Source organism: Hyperoodon ampullatus, assembly GCF_949752795.1.
Source record: "Hyperoodon ampullatus genome assembly, chromosome: 18".
NCBI classification, from domain to species: domain Eukaryota; kingdom Metazoa; phylum Chordata; class Mammalia; order Artiodactyla; family Ziphiidae; genus Hyperoodon; species Hyperoodon ampullatus.
In genome coordinates, this window is record NC_136931.1 from 56396384 (window position 1) to 56422404 (window position 26021).

General features: G+C 56.8%; 2 protein-coding genes across 4 annotated transcripts; both read right to left on the reverse strand.

Annotated features, from left to right (window-relative positions):
* Positions 1 to 1845: 1845 nt before the first annotated feature.
* KCNC3 (potassium voltage-gated channel subfamily C member 3) lies at positions 1846 to 13573 on the reverse strand (the record flags this gene model as incomplete). Of its 3 annotated transcripts, none has more annotated exons than XM_079723046.1 (4): positions 1846 to 1982; positions 6088 to 6279; positions 7462 to 8569; positions 12683 to 13573. In XM_079723046.1, the coding sequence occupies 4 exons, from the start codon at positions 13571 to 13573 to the stop codon at positions 1846 to 1848; spliced, it is 2328 nt and encodes a 775-aa protein (XP_079579172.1). The 3 variants fall into 3 exon arrangements, with proteins under 3 accessions (XP_079579172.1, XP_079579173.1, XP_079579171.1); XM_079723047.1 differs by lacking the exon at positions 1846 to 1982 and adding an exon at positions 5755 to 5858; XM_079723045.1 differs by lacking the exon at positions 1846 to 1982 and adding an exon at positions 5755 to 5858 and having other exon boundaries at positions 7417 to 8569.
* A 4290-nt stretch (positions 13574 to 17863) lies between these two features.
* On the reverse strand, positions 17864 to 25395 carry NAPSA (napsin A aspartic peptidase; the record flags this gene model as incomplete). Its single annotated transcript, XM_079723055.1, has 9 exons — positions 17864 to 18372; positions 18572 to 18670; positions 19215 to 19359; positions 19567 to 19689; positions 20752 to 20951; positions 21295 to 21413; positions 21605 to 21728; positions 21824 to 21965; positions 25325 to 25395. The coding sequence occupies 9 exons, from the start codon at positions 25393 to 25395 to the stop codon at positions 18181 to 18183; spliced, it is 1215 nt and encodes a 404-aa protein (XP_079579181.1). The 3' UTR covers positions 17864 to 18180.
* Between the last annotated feature and the right edge of the window lie 626 nt (positions 25396 to 26021).

Consider the following 26021-nt stretch of genomic DNA (forward strand, 5'->3'; position numbering starts at 1 on the left):
GAATCGTTGCATCAAGAATCGTGCTCAATGACACCCCCCCACCAGTCCTCGGGCGGGGGGTGGGGGGGTTCCTGAGGCCATGGGAGCAGAGGGAGGGAGGTTGCTAATTCCATGGGCCCCCAGCTCCAAAAGGGGTAGTCCCTTAAGGATTCTGGGACCGGTGTGGTCCCTGGGCTTGGGGTAGGTAGCGCATCCTTCTTGAGCCAGGATGGGGTATGAGAAATGATTTTCCACCCGCGAACGTGGGGGGTTGAAGAACGCCGGGGAAGGGCGAGCTGGGATCCCAGCCCAGGTGGATATGTGGTTTCCCAAGCTTCTGATGTTCCAGCGTCCCTCCGCTAGGGAACAGCCTCTACATTTTAAATGTAAACACCTCTGACCTAAATAAACGGTGTCCTGGCCAAGCGGCAATATCTGGACCTGCCGGCTTATGTGCGAAATGCCAGGAAAGACAAAACTTTAAAAATAAGTGTTTGTCCTTGTACTGCCTAAAACCTTAGCACATCAGGGGTACAAATATGACCCTCCGGGAAACATTGGCGTCCATGAAGGTGCCTTTGGGGCACCATTTAAAGAAAGGGGCTCTTGGAGGGGCAGGGTTAGGCATAAGAAGAGGGGTGCCCCGGGAAGGTCTGGTTCCCTGGAATTGCAGACAGGTTGAGCTTATCTTGAAAATTCTAGCGTCGGGGGAACCTGAGGAGGATGTCTGATGTCAGATTTAGGGGTGTCCGGGAAATGTCCAGAGTGTGGGAAGGATTTGGAGCATCCCAAAGGCTGAAAGTGAGCTGAAGGGCTGGATCAAGTCTTGGACGTCTGAGGTGCTGGGATGCAGCTCAGGGAATGGGTGGGTGGTGGGGCTTGGGCGGGGATGGGGGTGGGGGGTGCGCGGTGCGCGGTGCGGACAGCATCCGTGTGCAGAGGTTAAGTCCCAGGAGCGTGTGGGGATTTGGAGGATGCGGGATGCCAGACTCAGTCTCAGGAATTCTGGGGGCAGTCCTCATGTGGTGGGAATCTGGAGGGGGTGTTGGGGAATTTTGTGTGCTAGGGCCAGAGCACCCCAGGAATACTGGGATGGGAGGTCCGAGTCCATGCAGCAATAGAGGCGAGCAAATCCCTGGGGGTGGGGGAGGAGGAGGAAAGAGTGAAATTCACCAGAGGGATGCTCCTAAAGGCTGAGGGAGCAGCTGTCCTCAGCCCACCCCTCCCCCCGTGCCTCCGCTTCTACCGTCTGAGCTCAGCTCCGGTTTTTGGCTTGGGTGACTGTTCCTGCTTCCCCCACATTGCTGCTATTTTTTTCTGTGTGTGTGATGGGTTGCCCTCCTGGGGTGAAGGGTAGGAGGCTAGGAGACCCTCCGGTAGCTTAAAGGCCAGCCCGACCCACATGGAGGTCCCCACCCGCTTCCCAGAATGCCCCTTCCCTCGCACGCAGCATGCAGCCCCTGGCGGCTTATTGCTGAGGTGGAGTTGGAGAGGGCGGGGATCCAGTTTGGGGGAGGCATGCAGAGTAGTGGGGAGGCGCCCCAAAATGTAATTGATATAATTTGGGCGTATTTACACGAGTCGATTGCGGGGGGGTCCTATGGTTCATGGAGACCTGAGAAGGCTTTTTTTCAGGAGGGGCGAGTAGTTGGGGGGATGGGCTTTGGCTCCTTCCCCCCTCCATCCTGGGGACCCAGGTGGAGGTGAGGGGCCCGGGGGTGTCTGCTGGCGTCGTCGTCTCGGTTGCATATTATTAATGACTGTTTGATTTTTTTTTTTAAACCCTTTCCCCCACCCCCCACCCCCAGCTCCTTTGGACCTTCTTCCCTGTCACCCCCGAGTCCCCCCACGGGGGGGAGGGGAGCGCTAGAGGATGGAGGGCAGGGTTGGGGGAGCGCGGCGGGCGGCCCTGGGAGAGCCAGGGGGAGTGGCAAGGGGGGCGAGGCGCAGGGACACCCCGCTCAGGCCCGCGATGCTGCTCAGGCTGCGGGATTTCTCGTAACCTGGGGGGGAGGGGGCGAAGGGCAGAAACACGGGGAGGAAGCGAGGAGATAGGGGTGCAGGGGGAGGGTCCAACAGACAGAGGGACCCCAAGACCGAGAGAAGCAGGAGGGAAACAGAAGGGATATGAGACGGAGAAAGAGAGAAGACAGAGACAGGAAAAGGCAGGAGACAGGAAGAGATGGAGAGGGCGAGTCAGAGAAGGCAGGTGACAGAGACGGTGAGGGAGACAGAGAGGATAAGAGACGGAGAGACAGACACCAAGACACAAAGTGACAGATGGCAAGAGACGGAGAGATGGACAGAGGCGGACCAAGGAGACGGAGAGAGAGAGAAGTGAACAAATTGCACAGTCAGTCGGCATCAAGGAGAAAGGTTCAGACATGGGGAGGGGGGAGAGACCCAGGGTTAGGAGGCGGGGTGGCAGCCACCGAGCCTCCCCCACCCTACCCCCACCGCGGCCCCCCTCAAATCCCCTCCCCCCTGTTGGCCCCCTTGTCTGAGGCAAAACGGTGGGGGGCAGCGAGGCAGATGGTGGGCAGCACGGGCGTGGGTGGAATGCCAGTGGGGGAGCAGCCGGTGGAGAGGCCTTAGGAGGGAATGGGTGGGGCTGCAGTGGGTAGGGGGCTAACCTAGATGTAGAGAGATGAAGACAGGCGGGTGGGGACGCTGTGAGGGGCTGAATGGAGCGCAAGTTGGCAGTGCCCCCTCCCTGGGCGGGGCGGGAGTGGTGCAGGACAGCTCCAAGAGCAGTCTGATGAGGAGGGCAGGACAGCTGAAGGCTGTAATGGGGTATCTTTAAAGGGTCAAGAAGCCTTTAAACGAGAACCTTCTGATGGGAAGGTCCTGGCAATGTCTGGATAGTCCAAGGGATCTAAGGATTTGGGGCACATGTGGGGTTTCTTGAAAACTTAGGAATGTCTGAAGAGTTCTGCCAGTGTCTGGGCTCTTCTAGGGCTTTGCTAGGCAGTACCAAGGGGTCTGTCTGGACGAGGGCATCTTGACCGACGGAGGGAGGGCCTGGGGGAGGTTGGAAGCCCAGTGTCTTGGGGACACCCCCTCCCAGCCATTCCCAATTGCTAACCTGGGGGGAAGGGGCAGGGGGGGACCGAGGGTCTCGCGAGGTCTCAGGCGGTGACAAGAGCTGGGGACAGAAATACACAGAGTCACGGGGGGGGGAGGGTGGCCAGGGGGAAGCCCCCAACACAGCCTCACTGTTGGGGGGACGGAGAAAAGCCGAGATCTCTTCCTCCTCTCTGGTGTTTTCCGGGGGAGGGGAGCAGTGAAATGGGGGCGGCCAGAGACATCAAATATGGAAGGAGCTTCCGGGGTGGCTGAGGGGGAAGGGGAGGATGAAGGAAGAGAGGAGGGGGAGGGCTGGGGAGGACGGGGGAGCACGGTCAGGTGAGGGAATCAGGTGGTTGGTGAGGGGAGACGGAGAAGGGAGGGGTCATGGGGTGGGTGAGGGTCAGCTCGGGAGGAAGGATCTTGGTTGGGGTGGAATAGTGGAGGGTGGGTCCTGGAGGAAGGTTAGAGAGGAAGGGAGGCACGTGGAAGGGGGAGGGATCCAGGACCTTGGGGGAGGGAGTTGAGTCAGCCCCATCAGCTCCAGCCATAATTTGAGTTCAATGAATGGCTTTTGGCATCCGAGGCAAGAGAAGCAGAGAACCCCCCCCAGCTGCACCCCCCAGTCCTCCCTCACCCACATTCCCGAATCCTCCCCCCTCCCCCTCAATTCCATAGGGGCCCATCCAGACCTGGGAGTGGGGAACAAAGGGAGGTGGGTAACAGGACTGGGTGCAAGCAGGGGGTGGGGGGTGAGATGGGAGCAGGGAGGCAGGGGGTTGGTAATGAGATGAAAGTGGAGGATGATGGAGGTGGGGGCGGGTTGCAACAAGGAGAGGTCCGGGGATGGAACAAGAAGAGCCAGACAGTCCCCTCTGGACTAGGAGCCCAGAAGCCTGGGTTCTTGTCCCCCATCTGCTCTGTGGCTGGGGGTGGGCCATGGACCTCCCTGAACTTCTGTAAAACAAGGGGGTTTAGATGCGGCTGTCCTTGGAGGCTCCCTAAGTCCTGTGGCATATCCTTAGGCTGCGGGTAGGGATTCTTTAGGATGTATCTCTGTATTTCGAAGGGAGATTCCACAGGCATGTGTTGAATGAATAAGCGATGGATCAAATGCTTTCAGGTGGCCTCCCATCATCTTTAAGGTCAAATCCAGCCTCTCACCATGGCCACAAAAACCTTTCCCCCCAGACTCCCCCCCCCGCTTAGGCCACTCAGCTCCAGCCACACTTCCCTCCTCGCTGTTCCTTTAACAGACCAAGCTCATCCCACCTCAGCACCTCAGGCAGCACCTCAGGGCCTTTTCACTTGCTGTTTCTTCTGCCTGGCTGGAGCTTTTTCAACTTTCAAGTTTCATGTCACCTTCTCAGAAAGACTCTCACCCCTTAATCTGACCTGGCCAGAGTAATTATCCTTTTGTTTGTTTTCTGCTTCCTCCAGTCATGGAGTGGCAGACATTTGCTGTAAAGGGCCAGATGGTCAATATTTTCGGGGCTCTGTGGGCCATACCATCTCGGTCGAAACTATTCCAGTCTGCGGTTGTAGACAGTGGCTGTGTTCCAATAAAGCTTTATTTACAAAACAGCTGGTGGACACATTTGGCCCATGGCTGTAGTATGTTGACCCAGGCTCTAGAGTAGCAACTCTGTGATGGCAGATTCTTGCTTTGTGCCCTGCTAAATCTCCAGTGCCTAGAATTCTACCCTCAATCATTAGTTGCTGCATGCATGCATGCATGCATGCATGAATGAATGAATGAAGTTAGGGGTTAGCTGGGGTTGTTGTGAGGATTACAGAATATATGTTAGATTCCTGGCACGTGGAAAGTGCTTCGTTATGTTTGCTGAATAATTCATCTACTGTCTCCTCACTCTATCTCCCTCACCTTCCCCACTGGCCAGTCCTGACCCTGCCCTCTTGACCTCTGCCCCCCCGACTCTCCCTGTCTCTTTCCTTCTTCTCCACCCCCATAGCCCTGACCCCAGCTCAGGCTTTGTCCTCTCCCCCTGGACCCTCATCCCAGCCTCCTCCCCAGCCTCCTGACCTGCAATCTCCCCACTCCAGTGCATCCTCACAAAGCCCTAGAGCAGACCCGCCCCTCCCCAGATCCGGGGACAAGGCTCCTCAGCCCAGGCCTGCTTTTCGGCCTCAGTTCTAGGTCTGTGTCTGCCTCTCCCCCAAACTGAGAGCTCATGGAGGGTGGGGGTGCGGTTGGATTGCTCACTGTTGAATCCCCTGGGCCTAGCACTGTGCCGGGAGCCTGTGTGTGCTTTGTAAGTGCTGGCCAATCCACAAGTGACTGGATGAGTGGCTGAGTCTTTCTCACCCCAACCTGCACCCAGAACAATGTCCTGGGCGTGTACCCCATTTTCTTGATTAAATAAACAAAAGCAAAACCAAGGGGGGAGGCAGGGAGAGAGATGTGGATGGGGCTGAGAATGGGGGTCAGTCGTAAGGGCAGGGAGGGAGGTCAGGCACATGGTGGGGAGGGTTGGGCTTAGTTCTAGGGGTTAGTGAGGGGCACCGCAGGTCCTGGGCAGGTGGGTGCGGCGCCAGTGTCAGGGCTGGGGGTTAATTGGATGGAGCTGTTCGGAGTGAGGGGACAGGAATCTCGGTCAATGGGGGCTGCATGTTCTCAGATGGGTTAGTCAGGAGGGAGGGGGTTCAGAGGGTGGGGGTTACTTACCCTGGGGGGAGGGGGTTCGTCCACTAGGGGGATATCCAGGCTGCAGCGTTGGCGTTGAGGTCGGGCAAGAAGCTTGGGGGGCCTGGCTTACGCCAGTCTTGGGGGGGCAGTGGGGGAGCACCAGTGGCTGGGGGTGGGGGAAGAGGCCAGAGGGTCGGGGGGGACATGGAGATGGAATAAAGACAGGTGAAGGGTCAGTGGTGAGGAAATTTGGGGGAGGGCGTCTAAGAGGGAGGGAATTTGGGGCCAGGAGATGGGGGAAGTCCAGCACCTCCTCCCTCATCTCCCTCTCCTCCCCTCCCCTGGGGGAGGGGAGGAGAGGGAGGGTCCCAGGGGGCCAGTGGAGGGCACCTCACCTTTCCGGATGGAGCCATCAGGGGAAGGGGCATAGTCAGTGAGGAGGAAGCAGGCTCGGTCCCGGCTGTAGCGGCCCCGGCTCCCGGGAGTGATGGGGCTCTTGTCTTCTGGTGACATGGCGGGCTGGTCAATAGCCGGGCAGTCCTCGTGGGCAAGTGCAGCTGCTGCAGGGTCCCCGTTGGGGCGGGGATCTGTGTCCCGAGGGTCAGACAGAGACACAAAGGAGAGAGTGAGGTGTGGGAACTCAAGGAGGGCAAGGTCAGCAAGGAGAGGTGATGGAGGTGCAGGTTGTTAGGGGGTGTGGCTGGTGGGTTTGGGGAGCGGGTCCTGCGTGGGGAGGGTGTTGAGTGTTGGGAAGGACAACAGGGTAGGGAAGGGCGTTGAAGGCTAGGAAGTGGGGGTCAGGCGGGGTGTTGGGTTCTGAGAAGGGCAGGACAGAGGTAGGGTGTCGGGTGTTTGAAGGGACAGGGATGGGGGAAGAGGTGGTGGGGAAGTGAACTGGGTGCTGGGAAGGAGGCTGAGACAGAGTGGAGGGTGGGATGGTTGGTTGAAGTGGACCGAATAGGGCACAGCTGGGGAAGGGTGCATGGTTTGGGATAGGCTGGGAGGGCTGGCTGGGAGGGATGCAGGGGGCTGGGAGGCGGTAGTTTAGGGAGGGGTGTTGGACGCTGGCAAGGGCACAGTGGGAGGCGTTGGGAAGGTGACAGATGAGGGGGGGGAGGTGGGGGTCCCCCAGGCTCTGACTTTAGCTATTTTTAATTGGTGTGAAACTGGGTCAGCGGCTGAGGGAGCAAGATGGGGGCCGGGCGGCCCAGCTCCCTTTCTTGACCTACTTAAGGCATGGGGGTGGGGCCCCCCAGCCTCTCCCTTCCCCGGGACTGATGCCCCAATCACTGCCTCTGAGACACAGACTCCCCTGGGGGGAGAGATGAGCACAGGCTCAGTCAACTTTCCTCTCCCCTCACCTCCTTCATCAGACACTGCAACAGTGCCCTGGCCTCTGTCTCTGGCCCGATTCCCACGTGAGACTCTCCCCCTGTGCTCTGAACCGCCCCCCATCTCTCTTTCTCTGAGTCCCTCTCACCATATGGCTGATCACTCTGCCCCCCGCCCCCCTGGTTCCCCTGAATACCTTGGCTGCAAGTCTGTCTCTCCCCAAAACTCTCTTTCACACGAAATCTCTGTTTCTCCATCACTGTCTATTTCCGTGCCTCTTCTCTGGCCTCGGCAATTGCTATTCACTTTCCTCTCTTCCGTCTCTGTTGCCGACCACCCCATCTCTCCGGAGTCTCAGCAACTACCTCCTGCCCCCCTCACAAACTCCCCACCTCTGCCTGCGCCCCCCACCTCCACCCCTCGCGCCCCCTCCTCACCTGCCCGGTTGATCTCAATCACTTCCTCCTGAGCCAACGGGCAAGGCTCCCCAGGGGCAGGCAGAGGAGGCAGCCCCATGATCCCGAGCCCACCCGCTCCCCCCCTGAGCAGCCCGGGGTGCGTGTGGGGCCCTGGTGGGTAGGCGCCTGCCACAGTCACCCCCATGGAGGGCGGGGTGATGGGTGGTGGAGGGCTGATGCTGCCGCTGCTGTGGTGAGGATGGGGCGGGGGCGGTGGCGGCGGGTCGGGCTTGCAATAGTTGGGCGAGCCGGGCTGCGGGGGCCGGGGAATATGTTTATTCTTCTTCTTGGGCAGCTTCTGTTTGGCCATGGCCAGCGAATAGTACATGCCAAAGTTGTTGACAATGACGGGCACGGGCATGGCGATGGTGAGCACCCCAGCCAGGGCACACAGCGCCCCAACCAGCATCCCTGACCACGTCTTGGGGTACATGTCTCCGTAGCCCAGGGTTGTCATGGTGACCACGGCCCACCAGAAGCCGATGGGGATGTTCTTGAAGTAGGTGTGGTTGGAGCCCAGGATGTCATCGGGGTCAGCGCCAATGCGCTCAGCATAGTAGATCATGGTGGCGAAGATGAGCACACCAAGCGCCAGAAAGATGATGAGTAGCAGGAACTCATTGGTGCTGGCGCGGAGCGTGTGGCCCAGCACGCGCAGCCCCACGAAGTGCCGCGTGAGCTTGAAGATGCGCAGGATCCGGACAAAGCGGACGACCCGCAGGAAGCCCAGCACGTCTTTGGCGGCCTTGGAACTGAGGCCCGAGAGCCCCACCTCCAGATAGAAGGGCAGGATGGCCACACAGTCGATGATGTTGAGGCTGCTCTTGAGAAATTCCACCTTGTCTGGGCAGAAGGTGATGCGCATGAGAAACTCAAAGGTGAACCAGATGACGCACACACCCTCCACGTAGGTCAGGAAGGGCTCCGTCTCCACCTCCACATTGGTGATGTTCTCCGGCGGAGCCCCAGGGATCGGGGAGGCCTGCGTCACTGTCTTGTTGCTGATGTGGATGAAACCCTCGTGGGTCTCCAGGCAGAAGGTGGTGATGGAGATGAGGATGAAGAAGAGGGAGGCGAAGGCCACATACTGCGGGGCAGGACAGGAGAGAGAGGGCACACGGTGACCCAGGCATCTGGTCAATTAGCCGTCTCCCTGAGACCCTCCCAGGGGCCCCTTTCCCAGACACAAACTCCAGGGAAACCCAGGTGTCTCAACCCCAATGCCTCCATCCCTTCTTGCATCCTGTTCTCTCTAAATCTTGCAAAAGGATCAGAGGCAGCTCTCCCCCAGCTCAGGAGAAGAGCTGGCCCCAGCAGCAGCAGCAGCAGATGGGCCACTTCTTTCCTGGAAACAGCAATTCTGGCTCCTTGCTCTGTCTCCTAGACCATCCCCCACCACCCTCCTGTTCCCTGTGTCGTATCTCAGGGGTCCCTGGCAGGGTCCAAGCATTCTGCTGGGGGATGTGGGTAGGGAGACTAAGATCATACATCCTGTGTCTCAGAGGCCTTGGGGCTTAGCTTGGAGCTGAGGGAAGGCGAAGGGGAGAAGGTGGGTCGGAGGCAGAACCAGGAGGTGGTTAAGAGTAAGAAAGCCTGGGTTTGAATCCAGCTTTTTCCTGCCTAATTGGGCAAGGAGATTAATCTTTCTGAACCTCAAATTTTTTACAGGATTATTGTAAGGATTACATTAGATGAGTATACAAAGGGCCCGACTCCAAAACCAGTGCTTGGTCTAGTGTTTGGAACTTAGTAAGGCTTGAGCCGTTATTAGGGTGTTGGGGCATCAGTTAAAGGTTGAGGCCTCAGACAGGTGCCAGTGTATAAGGACCCTGATGCTAATGACTGGGTCTCAGAAAAGGGAGAAGGCTGGGTGAGGCCCTCACCCTGAGAACAGCACAGAGTTGGACCCACAGAGGGGAGGAGGGGTGTTAGGTCCCTGAAGGAAGAAGGAAGTGAAGGGTCAAGACTGAAAAAAGGGAAGATGATAGGGGTGGGGTTTAAGGCTCTGGAAAGGAAGGGAATGTCAGGGGCTTGAACATCGGGCAAGGGCAGAGGGCAGGGCTAGGCCCAAGGAGAGGTGAAGGGGCTTGTCAGAGGTTCCGAGATACGGGGGCGGGGGTGCCTGGTTCATTTCAAGTTGGGGAAGGACCAGTGTCCTGAGCCCAATGGTGTGGGTTTTGATGAAGGCCTTGAGAAGAGACATGGTCAAGATCTTGGAGAAGGCCCCTAGAAATTGTAGTTGGCTTTATCAGATATGTAGAAGGGAGGTGGAAGGAGTGGGGTTAGTCCTTAGAGAAGGAAGCGGATGCGCTTTGAGGCAGAGGGGGCTTTAATCAGATGGGTAGAGGAGAGAGAGCCTGGGGTGCAGAGAAGAGAGGAGAGCCAGAGTTGGCTCCCGGGCCAGCACTGTCCCTCTCTCCACTCTCCTTCCTCCACGGGATGGTGGGCAAGGTCCGGGCTTGGGAGACCTTGACTTTCTCCATCTGAAGTGCAGAGCCGAGAGGCGGGCCAGCGTCCGCCTCACAGATGACCCTAGATGCTGGGGTGGGCTAGGGGCTCAACTCTGGCCCTCTGCCCCGCCCCCTCTTCGTTTCTCCGCAGTGGTTTAAGAGGCCAGAGGCCTCCGCAGAGCGCATGCCTGGTGCTCCCCCGCCCCCCTCCGAGCCGGGCGCAGGGCGCAGGTTGCGGCACCGCAGTGGGGGCGGGCCGGATGGACCAGGGGGCGGGGCGCGCGGGGGGCAGCACCACGGACAGCTCCCCCACCGCAGTGCGCAGCCGCAAGGCCTGAGCGAGGTCTTAACCCATTCCAGGCCGTTGCCGAGCAGGCAGTGCGCAGCCGCAGTGCCGCTTCACAGCGGGAGGCCACAGGCCAGTAGCTTGATTAACTCCTTCCCTCCCGGGACACAGAAAGAAAGGTGGGCACCCGTCGCAGTGCGCAGCTTAGAAGCTGGACAGCGTCAGGACCCCCTTGTCCAGAGATGCTTCAAAAGCAAAAGGGGTAGGAGGGCATGGAGTCCCTGTGAGAAGGAAAGAGGAGATGATGGGCAGAGGAGTGAGGGGGAGGTACAGCCGGACCCTCCACTGTGCGTTGGCCTCAACTCTCAACTCTCAAACTCTCATTTGGCGGCTAGAAGATGCTTGGCGCTACGTGGACACTCAAAACACATCCGTAAAGTAAATGAATGTCCCCGTAGCTGTCCCAGACCCCTAGTTTCAGCTCAGAACACTTCAATGGGGTCACAGGAGGGAAGGGCTCCCCAAGCCATGGGGGGAGGGTGCCGCTCAGAGGCCTGAGGGGGCATATAGGGCCACGTCCTATCTGCACCTCCTCTCCCCCACCTCCCCCCACCCAACCCCAAATCTTGCCAACTCAGCGCTTCCCGGGACCAAACTTTATGCGGTGCCTCCGGCCCCCCTCCCCCTCGCTCCCTCCCCCAGTGCGAATGCGGCACTGCGGGTCCTCCGTGTCCTTCCCGGCCCAGGACGCGGCACGGTGGGGGGAGGGTGCCAGACCGCCTCCTCCGGGTGTTTGGGTCCCCAGGAGGCTAGAAAGGGGCCTGGAGTCTCTCCTCTTTCCCTCCTCTCTCTAATTTCCCACCCCCCATCTTGAACTGTCCTCTCTCCTCCAACACAGGGAGGAAGTTAAGAGGAGGAAGAGGTTCAAATGAGAACCAGGGGGAAGGGTAGCTATTTAGCCTGGGAAGTTACAGATGTTTGAGGGAAGTTTTTTTGGGGGGGAGACGAAGAGAGCTTTGGGGGAAATATGGAATTTTGAGAGAGATAAGACTGGAGAGAGGAGAAGGCTGGAGTGTGGGCTCTTTGGTTCACTTTGCGGGGGGCAGAGGGGGGGTCTGAGAGGCCCAGTCCTGTGCTTTGGAATGGGTAGTGGTGGGGGGCGTTAGGAAAGGGGAAGTGAGCAGGGCTTGGGGAGGGAGGTCAGGTGGAAAGATACCAAGGTAGGTCAGAAAGACCTAGGAGCTATTTTGAGGAGGAAGCTTTGGGGCTGATAACTTGAGGAGGGTCCCCAGGATTGAGGTTAGGTAAAGTTCTGGAGCGGGAAGGAAAGTCATTTACCCACTAGGAAAGAGGCTGGGAGGCTGAGGGTGGGGGAAGGGTGTCCCAGAGATAGAGAGTGGGCTATGCAGTTTAAAGATGAAGGAAGAAACTGGGAGAATCTGTGGATGAGAGAGAAGCTATTCTGGAGGGCATATGGGAAGTTCTGGAGAGGAAAGGCATATCATGGGGGTTCAGGACTCTTCTGGAGACACTGAGGAGGAGTGTGAAAGCCTTGGGGGAAGTCTGGAGCTGTATGGGGAAATCCTCGGGAGGGGAGTTGGTGTGGAGGATGCAGGAAGGGATGTGAACACAGAGGGGGCAGCAGGGTCCCAGGAGAGAAGATGCCCCAAGACTCTGTTGCAGTGAGGGGGAAGTATCCTAACCAGAGCAAGTGGTTTGGAGGTTCAGAGGAGTCCAAGGGACTCTGAGATTGGGGTGGGAACTATTCTGAGACTTTAAGGGCAGAATAAGCAAGGGGGGTTCAAAGGTAACCAGGAGACTCAGACTTGGAGAGAGGGAGGGGATGTGGAGACGGGCAGAAGGAGAATCAGAGGTGTTGGGAGAGGCTTCAGGACTGAAGGCTGGAAGATGGAGAGCAGGCTTCAGAGGGTCTGCAGGGGGTGGAGATAGTATTCACAGGGACTGGGACACTTTGAGGGTTAGGAAGAGATGTCTTCTGAGGATCTAAGGAGGTCCAAGAAACTGAGGGCTGGACAAGGGTCTTCTGAGGGTCTGAGGGGTGGCCAAGAGAGGTGAGAAGAGGTTAAAAGGGGCTAGGAAGACTCAGGGTTGAGGAAATGTCTTCTGAGGGTCTCAGGAGGGGTCCAGGAAAGGCAGATGTGGGGTTGTTCAGGGGGTGTGTTTAAGAGATTCACGGTCGGAAAGGAAGTTTCTAAGGGCCTACGATGGCCTAGATAAGCAGGGTGGGGTTTAGAGAGGTCTGGAGTATTTTGAAGGTTGCAGAGAGACCTTCTGAGGATCTGGGGATGGCCGGGAGAGGGGGGTGCGTTCAGAGTACGGGAGACTAAGAGTCCGGGAGGCCGAGAGACCAGGAAGGGCTGGGAAGGGCCAGGGATTAAGGGCGAGGATGGGGCGTTTCTGAGGGTCTAAGGGAGGGGGATGGGGGCTCCGAGAGCACGCTCACCCTGGCGGCCCGCGACGAGTAGGGGTCCTCGAAGAGCGCCCACACGCGGGGCTGCCAGCGGCGCCACCACGTGCCGCCCGCGCCGCCCGCGCCCCCTGGCGGGCCCCCGGCGCCGCCGCCAGCGTCCTGGAAGCAGAGGCGCTTGAGCTCGCCGCCCGCGCCGTCCAGGCCGCCGCCGCCCGCGCCCGCCTCGTCGTCCAGGCCCGCGTCATGGGCGCCCGCAGCGTTGGCAGCGTTGGCGGCGCCCGAGGGGTCGGGTGCCTCGAAGGAGTCGAGCGCTTCCTCGGCGTCCCGGTGCTGCCGGTAGGTCATCCAGCAGCAGGCCTCCACGTCGGTCTCGTCGATGCCCCAAAAGCCGAGCTCCTCCTCGAAGAGCGGCCCGCACACGTCGGCCGGGCAGTGCAGCTTGCCAGTGCGGTAGTAGTTGAGCACGTAGGCGAAGACACCCGGATGCCGGTCAAAGAAGAACTCGTCGGCGCCCGGGTCGTAGTCGAAGCGCGCCGCCGCCTCGGGCTCCGTCAAGCCGGCCAGCCGCGTCCCCGGCAGGGTGCGCAGCGTCGAGCGGTACGTCTCATGGCGCACGCCGCCCACGTTGATCACGATCTTGCCACTGTCGCCACCGCCGCCGCCGTGCCGCCCCATGGCCGCCGCCGGCAGCCCGGGGCATGGCTCGGCGCGCCGGCCCCCGGGCCCGCGGGGTGCCGGGGGGCCCGCCGGGGACGCGGCGGGGCCGGGCTGCGCAGGCTGCTGCTGCTGCTGCAGCGGCGGCGGTGGCGGTGGCGGCGGGGGCAGCGGCAGCGGGGACTCGGACGTTTGCGGCGGCGACACCGGCTGCTGTTTGCTGGACCCCAGGCGCCCGCGGAAGGATGAGACGCAGACTGAGCTCAGCATTGGATGGGGGGCGGAGAGGGAGGGGCGGGGCCTCAGGGGGCGGGGCCGCAGGGGAGAGAGCTGTGATTGGGTGAGAGGAGGTGATGGAGGGAGGGGGCGGGACCGCAGGGAGGGAGAAACTGAATTGATTGGCCTGGAAAGAGGTGGGGGCGGGGCTAAAGCTGAGAGAAGGGCCCGGACTCCAACTCTGCCTAGCTGGTCGGGGCGGGGCCGCAGATGGAACACACCGATTGGGTCTTTCTGAGATATGGGGCGGGGCCGAGAGAGGTGTTAAGGTGGGATGGGAGGCTAAAGTTGCCTGGTTTGGCAGCACTGGGAGAACAGAGGAGGCGGGGCTAAATATAAGAAAGAGATCTGTTAGAACTAAGAAAAGGAGCGGGTCGGCAGAGGAAGGGGACAGGTCCGAGCTATTTAAAGGGGCCTGACTGTCCGTGACTGACGGAGTCAGGGGCAGGGCCACAATCGGGGCGGCCGTCTGGATTGCATAGAGACGGACCTAAAGAGCCGGCAAGCACTACCCGGTGAAGTGGGGCAGATGGAGACTGCCGGGTTGAGCTCCTAACATTGATTGGACGGCGCAGAGCGGATCTTAAGAAGAGGCAGCGCCACAGAAATTAGAAGCAGTCCTAATTGGGCTGGGAGAGTGAGTGGGCGGGACTGAATGAGGGGCGGGAACTGGAAATGGAGAGTGGCACTAGACTGGACTGAAAGGGGACACGGCAAGGGGAACAGGGACTGAGACCCAGAGAGAAGGGGCGGGAATGGGCGAGGCCTGGAAACCTGAGAGCTTCTGGCTAGGACTAAGGGAGAAGGCGAGGTAAAGAAGGAGCAGGGTCGGAGCTGCAAACTCGGCCCGATTAGCCGGGGCTGGGCCGGGAGAATGTCAGGAAGGATGCGGAGGGACTGCGGGAGGTGGGTGGGATCTACGAATGGTAAAAAAACGTCTTGTATGGGCTGTGGAAAGGCAAGACTAAGGGAGGAGCGGGGCTTTAAGGGATTTGAAAGCAACCAGGCTAGGTGGGGGCGGGGCAGGGCCAAGAGTGTAGAGAATGGCTAAGGAAAAGGTGAGACCTGCAGAGTACAAAGCTACCGGGATGGACGGAGCGGTGGGGCCTAGAACGGGAAGTCTTGGGGGCCAGAGAACCTGGGAAATAGTTCTAAGGGTCAGCAGGGCCTTAGAAGGGGGAACGAGGTGAGGGAAAGTGGGCGAGGTCTAGATAACGGGGACTGCAGCCAGCAGAACCAAGGGATGGATGAGAACTGGTAAGGAGAGAGTCTTAAGAGAGGCGGAGGGGAGAAACCAAAAGGCCGGGAAACAGTCTAGGCTGAGGCAATAGGCGGGGCCAATGGGAAATTGGGCGGGATTAGGTTTCAGAGAGTCCTGGTGGGAGGGCAGAAAGTTGGGGCGGGGCCAATGGTGGGCGTGGCCAGAACTAGGCGGACGGCCCCGGAGCCGGTCAGGCCCCGCCCCCTGGGCTGGACTGGATCCCCGGTGGTAGAGCGCAGGCGCGGGGGCTGGGGCGGGGCCAGCGGCTGCGGTTGGGGCTGCGGCGGCAGGGCGCTGTGCCTGTGGGAAGGAAGTGGGCGGGTCAGGGGCTGCGGGGGTCCCAGGTCTGCACTGTTCCCAGCCCGCCGCCTCCCTCTGCAGGAACGGTGGCTGGTTGGTATCGCCTCCCTCTCCACCCCGACTCCCGCTTCTGTGTCTCTTAGTGTCTCTTTTTCTCCCCTTTTCTGAATATTTGTCCCCCCGTCTCTGCCCTTACTCCTTTGAGGCTCTGGCCCCTCCTTACTCTCTGCGCTCCCTCTGGTTCTCTGTCCCATTGTTCTCTGAATCTGTCCCCCTCCTTCTGAGTCTTGCCCCTCTTCTCTCTAAGCCTCAGTCTCCTGTCCCCCGACTGTGTCTCGATCTCCCCACCCCCAGTCTCATCTTGACCTCTGTACCTTTTTCTCGGATTTGCCTCTCTCTGGGTCTCTGTTCCCTCCAGTCTCTGTCCCTCCTCTTTGTGTCTCTGTCCTCCACTCCCCCCCGCCATCCCAGGGTCGGCTCCCTCCTCCCTCTGGTCTCTGCCCATCCATCTGGGTCTCTGTCCCCCTAGCTCTTGTTCTTTGACTACCTCCTTCCCCGTGTCTTTTTCCCCTCCTCCGTCTCTTTCCCCCCTCTGTCACTGCCTTTTCTCTTTCTGTCCTTTTTCTTTCTTTTCCTTTCCTGGGCCTCTATCCCCCACCCCCACCCCGTGCCTCTTTCACCCCTTTCTGAATCCCTGTCCCTCTTTTTCTGGGTCTCTGTCCCCACTTCTTTGGGGCTCTGTCCTGCTGTCCTTCAGTCTCTGTCCCTCCCTCTGGATTTCTGTCCCTTTCTCTCAGGCTCCCACCGCATCACCGTCTCTAATCCTCAACTGGCCAGGACTCGAGGCTGCGTCACTGCAGAGAGTTGCAGAAGTGGGGCCCGTCCTGCGGACCAGGGAGGTAGTTTACCTCAACTCCCCCCACCCCTAGACCTGGGTTCCCCCACTGCCCCCGATCCACTGTTCTCAGGCAGTCCTCAAGCCCCCGTGGGACCCAGGAGGGTAGAGAAAAGACATCGGGGCTTCCTACTCTTCTCTGCCCCGGATTCTGGTGTATCCCCAGGCAGAAGCAGTGAATCCTGAGGTGAGGGAATGGGCTTGGGTTGAGTGAGGCTTCTAGGCAGGTGGCGCGTGGGGGTGGATGCTGGGGCCGGGGTTGGGTGGGCACTAGGAGCTTGGAGTAAGGGCTAGGGTAAGGACCTAAGGCAGCCATCCTCCCTTATACCCTCCCCCCACCCCACCCAACTCTACTTTTCTCTTCTGCCTTTGATAGCAGCCGGGCGCGGGATCAAGTTACCAAACCAGCGTTTTTGCGGAGGTCAGAAGATGTGGGAGAAGGTGCGGGCTGGGGCAGAGGGAAGGGGGGAAGGCAGGGATGGGGTGGGGGGAAGGAGCGAGGAGGCTGGAATAGGGGAGAATAGGGAATGAGACGGGATTAGAGACCGTGGGATTGGGGGAAGAGGCTCGGTCAAGGATGATCCAGACTCCCTCAGGCCCTGGGAAATTCGGATGCCGTCACTCCCACATGGCCCTCTCCAGGCCCCACCAGGGTATGTGGGGATTTGTGAGCCTGAATTCTCCACCCATAGGGGAGGCTTCTGGAGGCATAATGAGGGCTTGGGTTATGGGACACCCAGCTCGGCAAACAGACCAAAGGGACGTGGACTCGATTTTTGGCGACGGACACCAGGGGAAGGGAGGCCAATGTCTGTTCACGTCTTCAGACCCTTTCCCCATCCCTCCTCCTTCCCAGTCTATCCCTTCTCAGGCCTTCAAGGCACAAAATTCCTGAAAGCCCCAGACTCTCACCTCAGTCACCCTTGGCGCCCCCTCCTAACTCTCCCTCCCCCATTCCCCAAAGCCCTGGAATTGGGGAAGGGTCTTCCCCTTCCTGACTTCCAAGACCCCTTCCTTGTTCCTCCGCCCCCATTCCTATCAGTTCTAAATCCAGGAAAGACGATCTTCCAGGCACTAAAGCTGAAAATGTGGGGGCTCTCTGCCTACGATCCTTGGTCCCCCGAGACCCTCCAATTACCTCTCCGCTGTAACCTTTGAGTCCTCCTCTCCCGAGTCCCCCGCCTCCAAAACTGGGATTTAGGCTGTCTTACCGCCCCCGGACCCTGTGCCTTCTCCCCCTCCCCCGTACTCACCCCAAGTCGAGGCGGGGCGGGGATGGGGGAATCCGAGATTGGCGATGGGGGGAGGGGTGACCCAGCCCCGCAGCTCTGGGCAGCGAGAGGCTGCGGAGGGGGGTAGTGACATCATCGCCGGAGGAGGGGCAGCTCAGCTCCCCCCAACCCGGGGAGCCCCAAGGGTAGAGAAGAAGAACAGGAGATTAAGTGTGAGGGAATGGTATCCCCTCCCCTTAGAACAAGGGTTGGAAAACCCTTTACGATTTCAGCCACCCCCCACTGCCACCTGTCGCTGCCGTCGCGACCTGTCGCCTCCCACGCGTGTTGTGGCTGCGCCCGCCCCCGTTAGGACGTGAACACCGCCTAGACTACAACGTCCGTGATGCTCCGCGGCGTCGAGTGCCTTTGAGGAGAGGCAGTGTAGGCGAGGGGCTTCATGGGCTTCGTAGTATAGGACCCTCGCACCAGTGTGCGCCTTGGAGAGGATTGATACCTTTCTCCTTCCTTTCTTTCTCAACTCCAGAGAGCCGGACACTAACTTTTTTCTGAAAAAAATCACGCGCTTAAAAAAAAAGGGTGGGGGGCTTCCCTGGTGGCGCAGTGGTTGAGAGTCTGCCTGCCGATGCAGGGAACACGGGTTCGTGCCCCGGTCCGGGAAGATCCCACATGCCGCGGAGCGGCTAGGCCCGTGAGCCATGGCCGCTGAGCCTGCGCGTCCGGAACCTGGGCTCCGCAACGGGAGAGGCCACAACAGTGAGAGGCCCGCGTACAGCAAAAAAAAAAAAAAAAAAAAAGGAAGAGACCCAGGTAAGTTTAATAGAAATAGTAGATTTTTACTGAGTATCGGGGGATGCGCATGCGCGTAACCAGGGCCTCAACCGGAGAACTGCGCCTGCGCAAGCCCACCCCTTCACTGTCCTGCTCCACGAGCTCGAGCGCGCCCAAGCCCCACTCGCGCCCCGCTTTCCCTGTCGCCACGGTCGAAGACGGCCACATAGCTGCGCAAGAAGACATCGCCGAGGATCCAGAGGGGCCCTGCGGGCGGAGGCATGTCCAGAGCCTGGAAGCCAGACAAGCAGAGACGGGCGCCACCCCGAGCAATCTACAAGGCAACAAGACGGATCACAGGTGTCGTGTCACGCCCACCGGTGTTCCTTCTTCCTAGGAGCCAGCGCTTCGCCGCACCCACTACCGTGGGCACTAGAAATGTTTATGTGGTCCCTGCTTGGCCCTAGTGATGTCTCACTCCCAGCCCCACCCTCTCAACGCGTCACTCTGACGTCATTGTGACTGCCACCTACCTGGATGATGTAGTCCTGGGCCGTTAGGTTAAACCAGACCCCGCCAAGGCGGAAGGAGACTGGGTGGAGCGTTGGGATATTCGAGCACTGAATGAGGTACTGAGGGAAAAGAGGAGCAAGTAGAGACGAGGGGTTCCTTCTCTGCTCAAATTCTTTCCGTGACTCCCCAATGCAACAGGGAAATGTCCGTTTTGGGCAGCTAGGTATTCAGGACCTTGTGTGGTCAGGCTCTGCTGTCTTCTGTAGCCTTATTGGCTTTTCCCTCACTCCTATATAGTTGTTGCCACTTCCCCTAGGCTCCCATTTGATCAAAACCTCGTTTCCTCTAATTGAAAATCAAAAACTGGTGGCCCACGGGCCATACTGGGCCTATAGGTGTATGTAATTAGTCTTATACTAATTATAAGTTTACTCACTCTCATCGGTCCTGTTCCCGGAGTCACTTAGAGTAGACACTTGGGAGGTGTCCTTGCTTCCTCTCGCTAACCCCCGGGCTCTCACTCACAAGGTCCAGTGCTTTCAGCCCGTGCATACCTCTTGGCCATGCGATTCCCACCCGCAGGCTGGAGCATCCTGCCCAATGTCCACCATTAAATCCCTATTAGCCTCCCCAGCCCCCACCCACCAGACACCAGGTCCTCACCTCCCCCATTAGCAGGGGGACTCCCCCAATGGCTGCCTGCAGGGCCCGGATCTCCTCAGTGGGTCCCGTGATGAGAGACGTGCCTGTGTCCAGAATGGCAGCACAGCCCCGGGCACAAAGAGTCAGCCCTGTGCCAACCTCCACACTGTGAGGCAGAAGGAGGCAGTCATTAGAGCCAGCATCCTAGGAGGCCAGACCCCCAGCCCCCTCCTCCTGCAGAGCCAGGAGTCCCGGCCCACAATCCCTCCTCCGTCAGACCTAGGAGTCTGGGTCCTCGGCTCCCTTCACCCCAGGACACTGGATTTTAGGCTCTAGCCCACTCCTCCCCGACCTAGGAGGCCAGGTTCCTCACCGCTCCATGTGGATCTGCCAGTAGGCAGGGATCGTGACTGGCACAAAGGTGAGGGGTGGGATGTAGTGTGCTGGGTCCGAGCCACCCAGGACCAGCTCTCCGCCATCAGCTGCCTCAGGGTCCCTGCAGAAGCGGACAGCTGTAGGTGTCATGGGCATTTCTCCTGCCAGCCCCAGGAGTGGCCAAGGGAGGGACTTCTGCCAATGGGGTGGTGTCTGGGTTCTAGGTGGGATAGTGGGATGCAGGCAGGGCCTTGATGTTGGGACTGGAAGCAAGGCAAGAAGTGAAGAGAAATGGGGCTTTTCTTGGTGGAGGTTAGGATTTTAGGGTCTTGGGAGCTTCCTGAAGTGGGCATAGGACTTCTTGGTTTGACTGTAGAAGGTAGAGCTTTTGGGGGGAGTGGAGCATTGAGGTTTCTGAATTGGCCTTGGAAGGTGTGATTGTGAGGAATCAGTCTCCCCGAGTGGATGATGAGACTTTCTGAACTGCATGTCTAGAACTTCCGGGGAATTAGACTTCCTCAGTTGGCTGAGAGTGATAGGAAGCGGGGGTGGGGGCAGGCACTTCCTGGAAGTGTGGAAGGTCAGGATCTACTAAGAGGTGGGTGGGGGGATTCCCTGGCTGTTCAGTGGTTAGGACTCCGCCCTTCCACTGCAGGGGGCACAAGTTGCAGGAAAAAAAAAAAAAAAAAGAGGTGGGTGGGACCTCCTGGGTTGGATGTCTGGATAACTGAAGGGACATAGAATTTCCTGCCTGGAGACTACCTGGATAACAGCTTGGGCTTTCTGAGCATAAGTTTTAAGCTTCCTAAAAGGTAGATGTAACTTCTTAGATTAAAATGGGCAATTCCTGACTTCTGACATGTGTTCTCAAATGGGATTGGGATTTCTTTATGGTGAAGATGGGGTTTTTTAATTCAGTATTTGATTGGGTAGGGCATGGAATTTCCTGGTTTGAGTTTGAAACATGGAACGTTTTAAATGATGGTGAGTTTCTTTAGTAGGTCTTAAGGTGTTGCTTAGTGAGTGGAACCTATGAATAGGGTTCATGTGTTTCTTATATTGGGGCAGTGACTTCCTGAATGGAGAGTGGGACTTCCTTTATTGGGCAAGGGACTTCCTGAAGGAGGGCAGAACTTCCTTCTTGGGGCTAGGACTCAGAGGAAGGTAGGCCCTCCGCCATTACCTGTTGAGGTAGAAGGAGAAGACAGGCTTATCCAGAAGCCCCTGGTCCACCAGTCTATCCAGCGGGGGCCGAACTCCTCCCACAGCCAGAACGGGAAAACCGAGGCCCAATACCCCATCGAAGTGGGCAAATGTGAAGACCAGGCTGGGCTCCCACAGAGCCTCCCCAAAAATCACCGATGCACCTGTGATTCCCCCAATCTGGGGTAGATTCAAATGGAGTAAGTTACTTCCGGGAGGACATTACCTACACGTCTCTGAAGTCTCCCAAACCAAGGCATGAACCCCAGGTCTGGGGACATCTGTAAACAACTCCAACTGCCTAGGAAGCTTGAGATAACTTGAGAAGGCCCACCCCTGCCTGGGAAGCCCCGCCCCGCCCCGCCCCGCCCCGCCCACTTCCCCAGGAAGCCCGGCCTTGCAATTCAAAAGTCCCATCCGTTTACCCAGGAGGCCCCGCCTCTTCAAGCCCCTCCCTAAACCAGATAATCTTAGAGATGGGCTTCTCCCAGGCTCAAGCCTTCCCGGGGCCAAGGTCACGCACAGTCAGCTTGTCCTCACTCAGGATGCCGTCTAGGCGGCCAGTTCCGTATTGAATGGCAAACTTGGTCCCATTGGGCCGGAAGGAGCTGGAGGCTTTGGGGTTGAAGCGATGGTGGAGCCCTAGGTCAGAAGGTGAGGGAGCTGTCACTGGGGGAAAGAGGTCTCCCCAGTGCCTCCTGCCTCTCCAGCCAACTCACCTGTGAGGGTGCGTTGGAAGAGAACAGGTCCTCAAAAACCCTTGGGAAGACCGGACCCAGCCCCCCTTCTCCCTTTACCCCCATTCAGCCTTATTCTCCCCCATGACAGCTCACAGCAGGGCAGACTGAAGAAGTGGCATCTCACGGACGGGACCCAGAGATTGGAGGAACCAGTGTCAAAGACGACAGAGAAGTTTTGGGGGGGCGTTCCCAGCCCAATTTCCCCATAATACTGGACCTGATGGCAAAACAGGAGAGGTCCTGGATGAAGAGCTTGACTTCAAGGGCAGGAAGGTTGGGGACGGCGGGGGGTTGTGGGGGGCTGTGACTCACGTTCATGTAGTTGGAGAGAGGCACAAAGAAGTCCTTGTCCCCAGGGGATGGAGCCCCCAACCTGGGGGGCTCTGCTGGCTTATCCCATCCCCTCAGTGGGTTCAGGGCCCTGAGTCCAGTGTAGGCTCTGCGAAGTGGGATCCTGTGGGGGAAGGAGATACCAACAGCTAAGGAGCTACCCTTTCTGGAGATCCTCTATAACAGACTTCCCCAAATAAGATATAATGACAATGTAAGCATCTCCATGGCCCTATAGTAATAGTCATTACCAGAAACCGTACCAAACACCTACCAAACCACGATGACAAATTTCCCCAAAGATTCTACAAGAGTGCACCATTCCAAACAGGCTTTCCCCAAAACGTTTCAATAAAAGACCTTCCAAATTATGTAAAGTAAGCCATTCCGGAATGGACATACGCAAAGTTTTCCAAAGACCCTAACATATGCTGGGGTGGGGGGCCGCGGTGGTGGAGGGATGGATGGGGAGTTTGGGATTAGCAGATGCGGACTATTATGTATATATCAATAGAATGGATAAACAACAAGGCCCTACTGCATAGCACAGGGAACTGTATTCAATATCCTGTGATAAACCATAATGGAAACGAATATATATATAGCATATATATCTGAATCACTTTGCTGTACAGTGGAAATTAACACAACATGGTAAATCAACTATACTTTAATAAACTTTTAAAAATGCCCAAAACCCCAACATAAAACTAGCCTTTGCAAAAGCCCTTACATACTTTCAGCGCTGGGGGAAAAATGTAAGCACCAAATCCCAATTTTACTTTTCACAGTAAAATATATTCCACATATATCAAATGTACATCACACTTAATGTGCAGTGTAAAATTATAAGAGCACTGGAAGTAAAGTGTTTCATGATTCTAGAAAAAGGAGGGCTTTTCTCAGAAAAGATGGGAAGATCAGAAATCATGGGAGAAATATTGATAAGGCTGTCTCTAAAATTTTAAACTGTACACCCTTCCCCCAACATACAAAGTTAAAAGAGAAAAAAATCTAGTGGAAATAATTGCAAGTTGTATGTCAAAGAGTTAGTATCTCTAAAATGCAAAGAGCTTCTACAAATAAATAAGATAAGCAACCCTGTGCTGGGAGGCACTTATTCATGAGTCTTATATTTCTGCAGAGACACAGACTGCCTATGTCCAGAGTGTCTTTTCACGGATTTTGTTTAGTGAACAGCCTTGGAAGACAGAGAGTGTCTCTCTCTGGAGCAAAGGGCAGGCAGGCATATGATCCATTATAAAAGATTCAAGCCTAGGGTTTCCCCTGCTGTAATGCACCTCACCACTTGTGCACATATCACCTGACTCCGTTCCTTTCACCCTGTGGGAACCGAGGCTCCCAAAAATCTGGCACAAAACTGGCTACTACTATTGCTGGGAGTACTAAATTGTCCTTTGCCTCACACCTGGGAATCTTGTGTCTTCCACCGGCAGCCATGAAACTGTGGCAAACTAACTTTACAGTTCTTGACGTTAAGTAGGAAAATGGTCAAAAGAAATAAGCAGGTAATTTTCAAAAGAAATGCAACTTCTAAACACATGGAAAGATGTTCAACCCCGATAGTTATCAAAGAAATGGGAATACCAAGAGTGAGAGACCTTTTCTTTTTCTTTCTTTTTTTCCCCCCCCTGCAGATTGGCACAGAATTACCAATACTCACTGTTGGCTAGGAGGTTAGGAGGTGTAGATTGATACAAACTTTCTGGAGGATAGTTTGGTAACTTCATGAGTCAAAATTGGGAGTGCAGCTTTTAAGCCAATTAGTTTTAATTCTAGGAATTTCATCTATAGGAGATCATTAGACAAGTGCACAAAGAAGTGTTTATGAGGATGTGCCTGATTTTGAAAACTGTTGTCCACGCAATGGCCAACGCTGGGTACATCTCAGCTCTGCTATAAAACATGCCTCGGGCTTCCCTGGTGGCGCAGTGGTTGAGAGTCCGCCTGCCGATGCAGGGTCCGGGAAGATCCCACATGCCGCGGAGCGGCTAGGCCTGTGAGCCATGGCCGCTGAGCCTGCGCATCCGGAGCCTGCGCATCCGGAGCCTGTGCTCCGCAACAGGAGAGGCCACAACAGTGAGAGGCCTGCATACTGAAAAAAAAAAAAAAAAAAAAAAAAAAAATTCCTAGAATGGAATCCATTCAGCCACTAAAAACGGGAAAGTAGTTCTCTATGCCAGTGGTTTTGCAAAGTTGTTTTGAAGCAGAATCACCTAGAGCAGGGGTGATAGGAAAAGTTGTTTTGTAAAGGTTTTGCAGGCCATCTATCTCTGTTGCAACTACTCATTCTGTCAATATAGCACAAAAGCAGCCATAGGCAACATGTAAACAAATGAACATGGCTGAATTCCATTCAGCTTTATTTGCAAAAACAGCTGGTAGGCTGGACTTGGCTCTTGAGCTGAGTGTTTTGCCAATCCCTGACCTAGAGGGCTAGTTAAAATTTAGAACTGCTAAATTGCTTTTTTTCTTTTTCTTTTCTGGCCACACCATGCATCATGCGGGATCTTAATTACCCGACCAGGGATCAAACCCATGCCCTCTGCATTGGGAGTACGGAGTCTTAATCACTGGACCACCTGGGAAGTCCCTAGAACTGCTCATTTCTGATTGAGTAGGTCTAGGATGGAGCCTGAGGATCTGCATTTCTAACAAGTTCCTGGGGCCTGCTCAAGCGGATGTTGGTGGTCCTGAGTCGACTCAGAGAATCATTGCTTTTTGCGTTGATTTGGGAAGTGGCTATGACCTCTTAAGTTCAAAAAGTAGGTTAGCAAACATCATATGCAGTAATCTTTTTGTACCTGCCTGTAGTTTCTCCTTGGGGCCCTGCCCCCCGCATCTTTGCAGCCACCACCCATGACTTAGTCTTTGAGAGGCTTAAGAATGTGAAGTGGTGAAAAAGTGTTTCCTGGAAAAGTAGACCCTCCTCCCGTCATCAAGAGTTCCAAAAAGTGGAGAGAAGAGAGGAGAGGAAGGGAGAGATTGGGGGAGGCACCAGAGGTGGGGGGGAGGTCATAGGAGTCCCCAAAACGGAACTTCTTGAGACTTCAACAATTTGGGAGATGCGAATCTGGGGGAGTCTCAATTTAAATGTCACAGATCTGGGTCTCCAAGATCTGTTGGAAGATGGGTGTCACAGGTCTGGAGATCTCAGTATCATATCATCAAAGCTCAGGGTGGGATCAGCAGAGTTCTCCCAAAAAATGTGTACTAAGAAGATTGGGACGGTCCCCAACCAAGGGTCTCAGGGTGCAGGACCTTAGACTCAAAGGGCTTGAGATATCAGGGTGGACCCCTCAGGGGTGAGAGCCCAATTTGGAGATCTGGGAACCCAAAAGATAGGAATCATGGATTGTGGGGTGTCAGGTTTGGGGGTCGCTGGACTGGGGAGCCCCAGACTTGAAGGGTAAGAGGGAGGGAGTCCGCCCCAGGTTTTGGGGTGGTGGGGGTCCCCATTACCGGATCAACGTGGCCCCAGTGGGCTCCATGGTCAGCAACGGTAGCAGCAGCAGCAGCGGTGGCAGAGACATCTCTGGGGACCCGTGTGGACCCAGGCGTCCTGCGGCTCCGTTTTCTTTCCCCGGAGACTGCGCCCTGTTCACTGCCCACTTCCAGGTTTGAGAGGTGCCTAAGACACGAAGTTTCTTGGTGGGTGATGTGGGAGTGTTGGGTGGTATTTGGGGAGGAATGTGCCAAATATTTTGGTAGCGTCGCCGGCAGTATTGGCGTGCCTCACTCCCGACTTCCGTGGTGGTGGAGAGTCTCCCGCGCCCCTCCCTTACCCATTCTTTAGCTACTGTCGCTTTTACTTATAACTATCACTTCAGTTTTTCTGTGACTCACTAACCACAAGAGTTTCGTGGGGCAAACAAATGTATGGGCGGGGCGTTTGTGAAAGGTCTGGGGGAAGGAAGAGAGGGTCAGGCTAGATGTCTTCTGCCCCATATTAAGTGGGACCTGCCAACGTGTCAGGACCCCTGACTCCTATTGTTTTATTTGGAAAACACTGAAACACACACACAAAAAGTCCATAGCCCTACCACCATTGAAGAAGCATAAAAATAATTTGCAGTGTCTCTCTGTCTGCCCCCTTTTCCATAATTAAGTTTCTCAAATATTTAGGAGCACCCAAAAACCCAGTTTAAAAGTGCCCTAG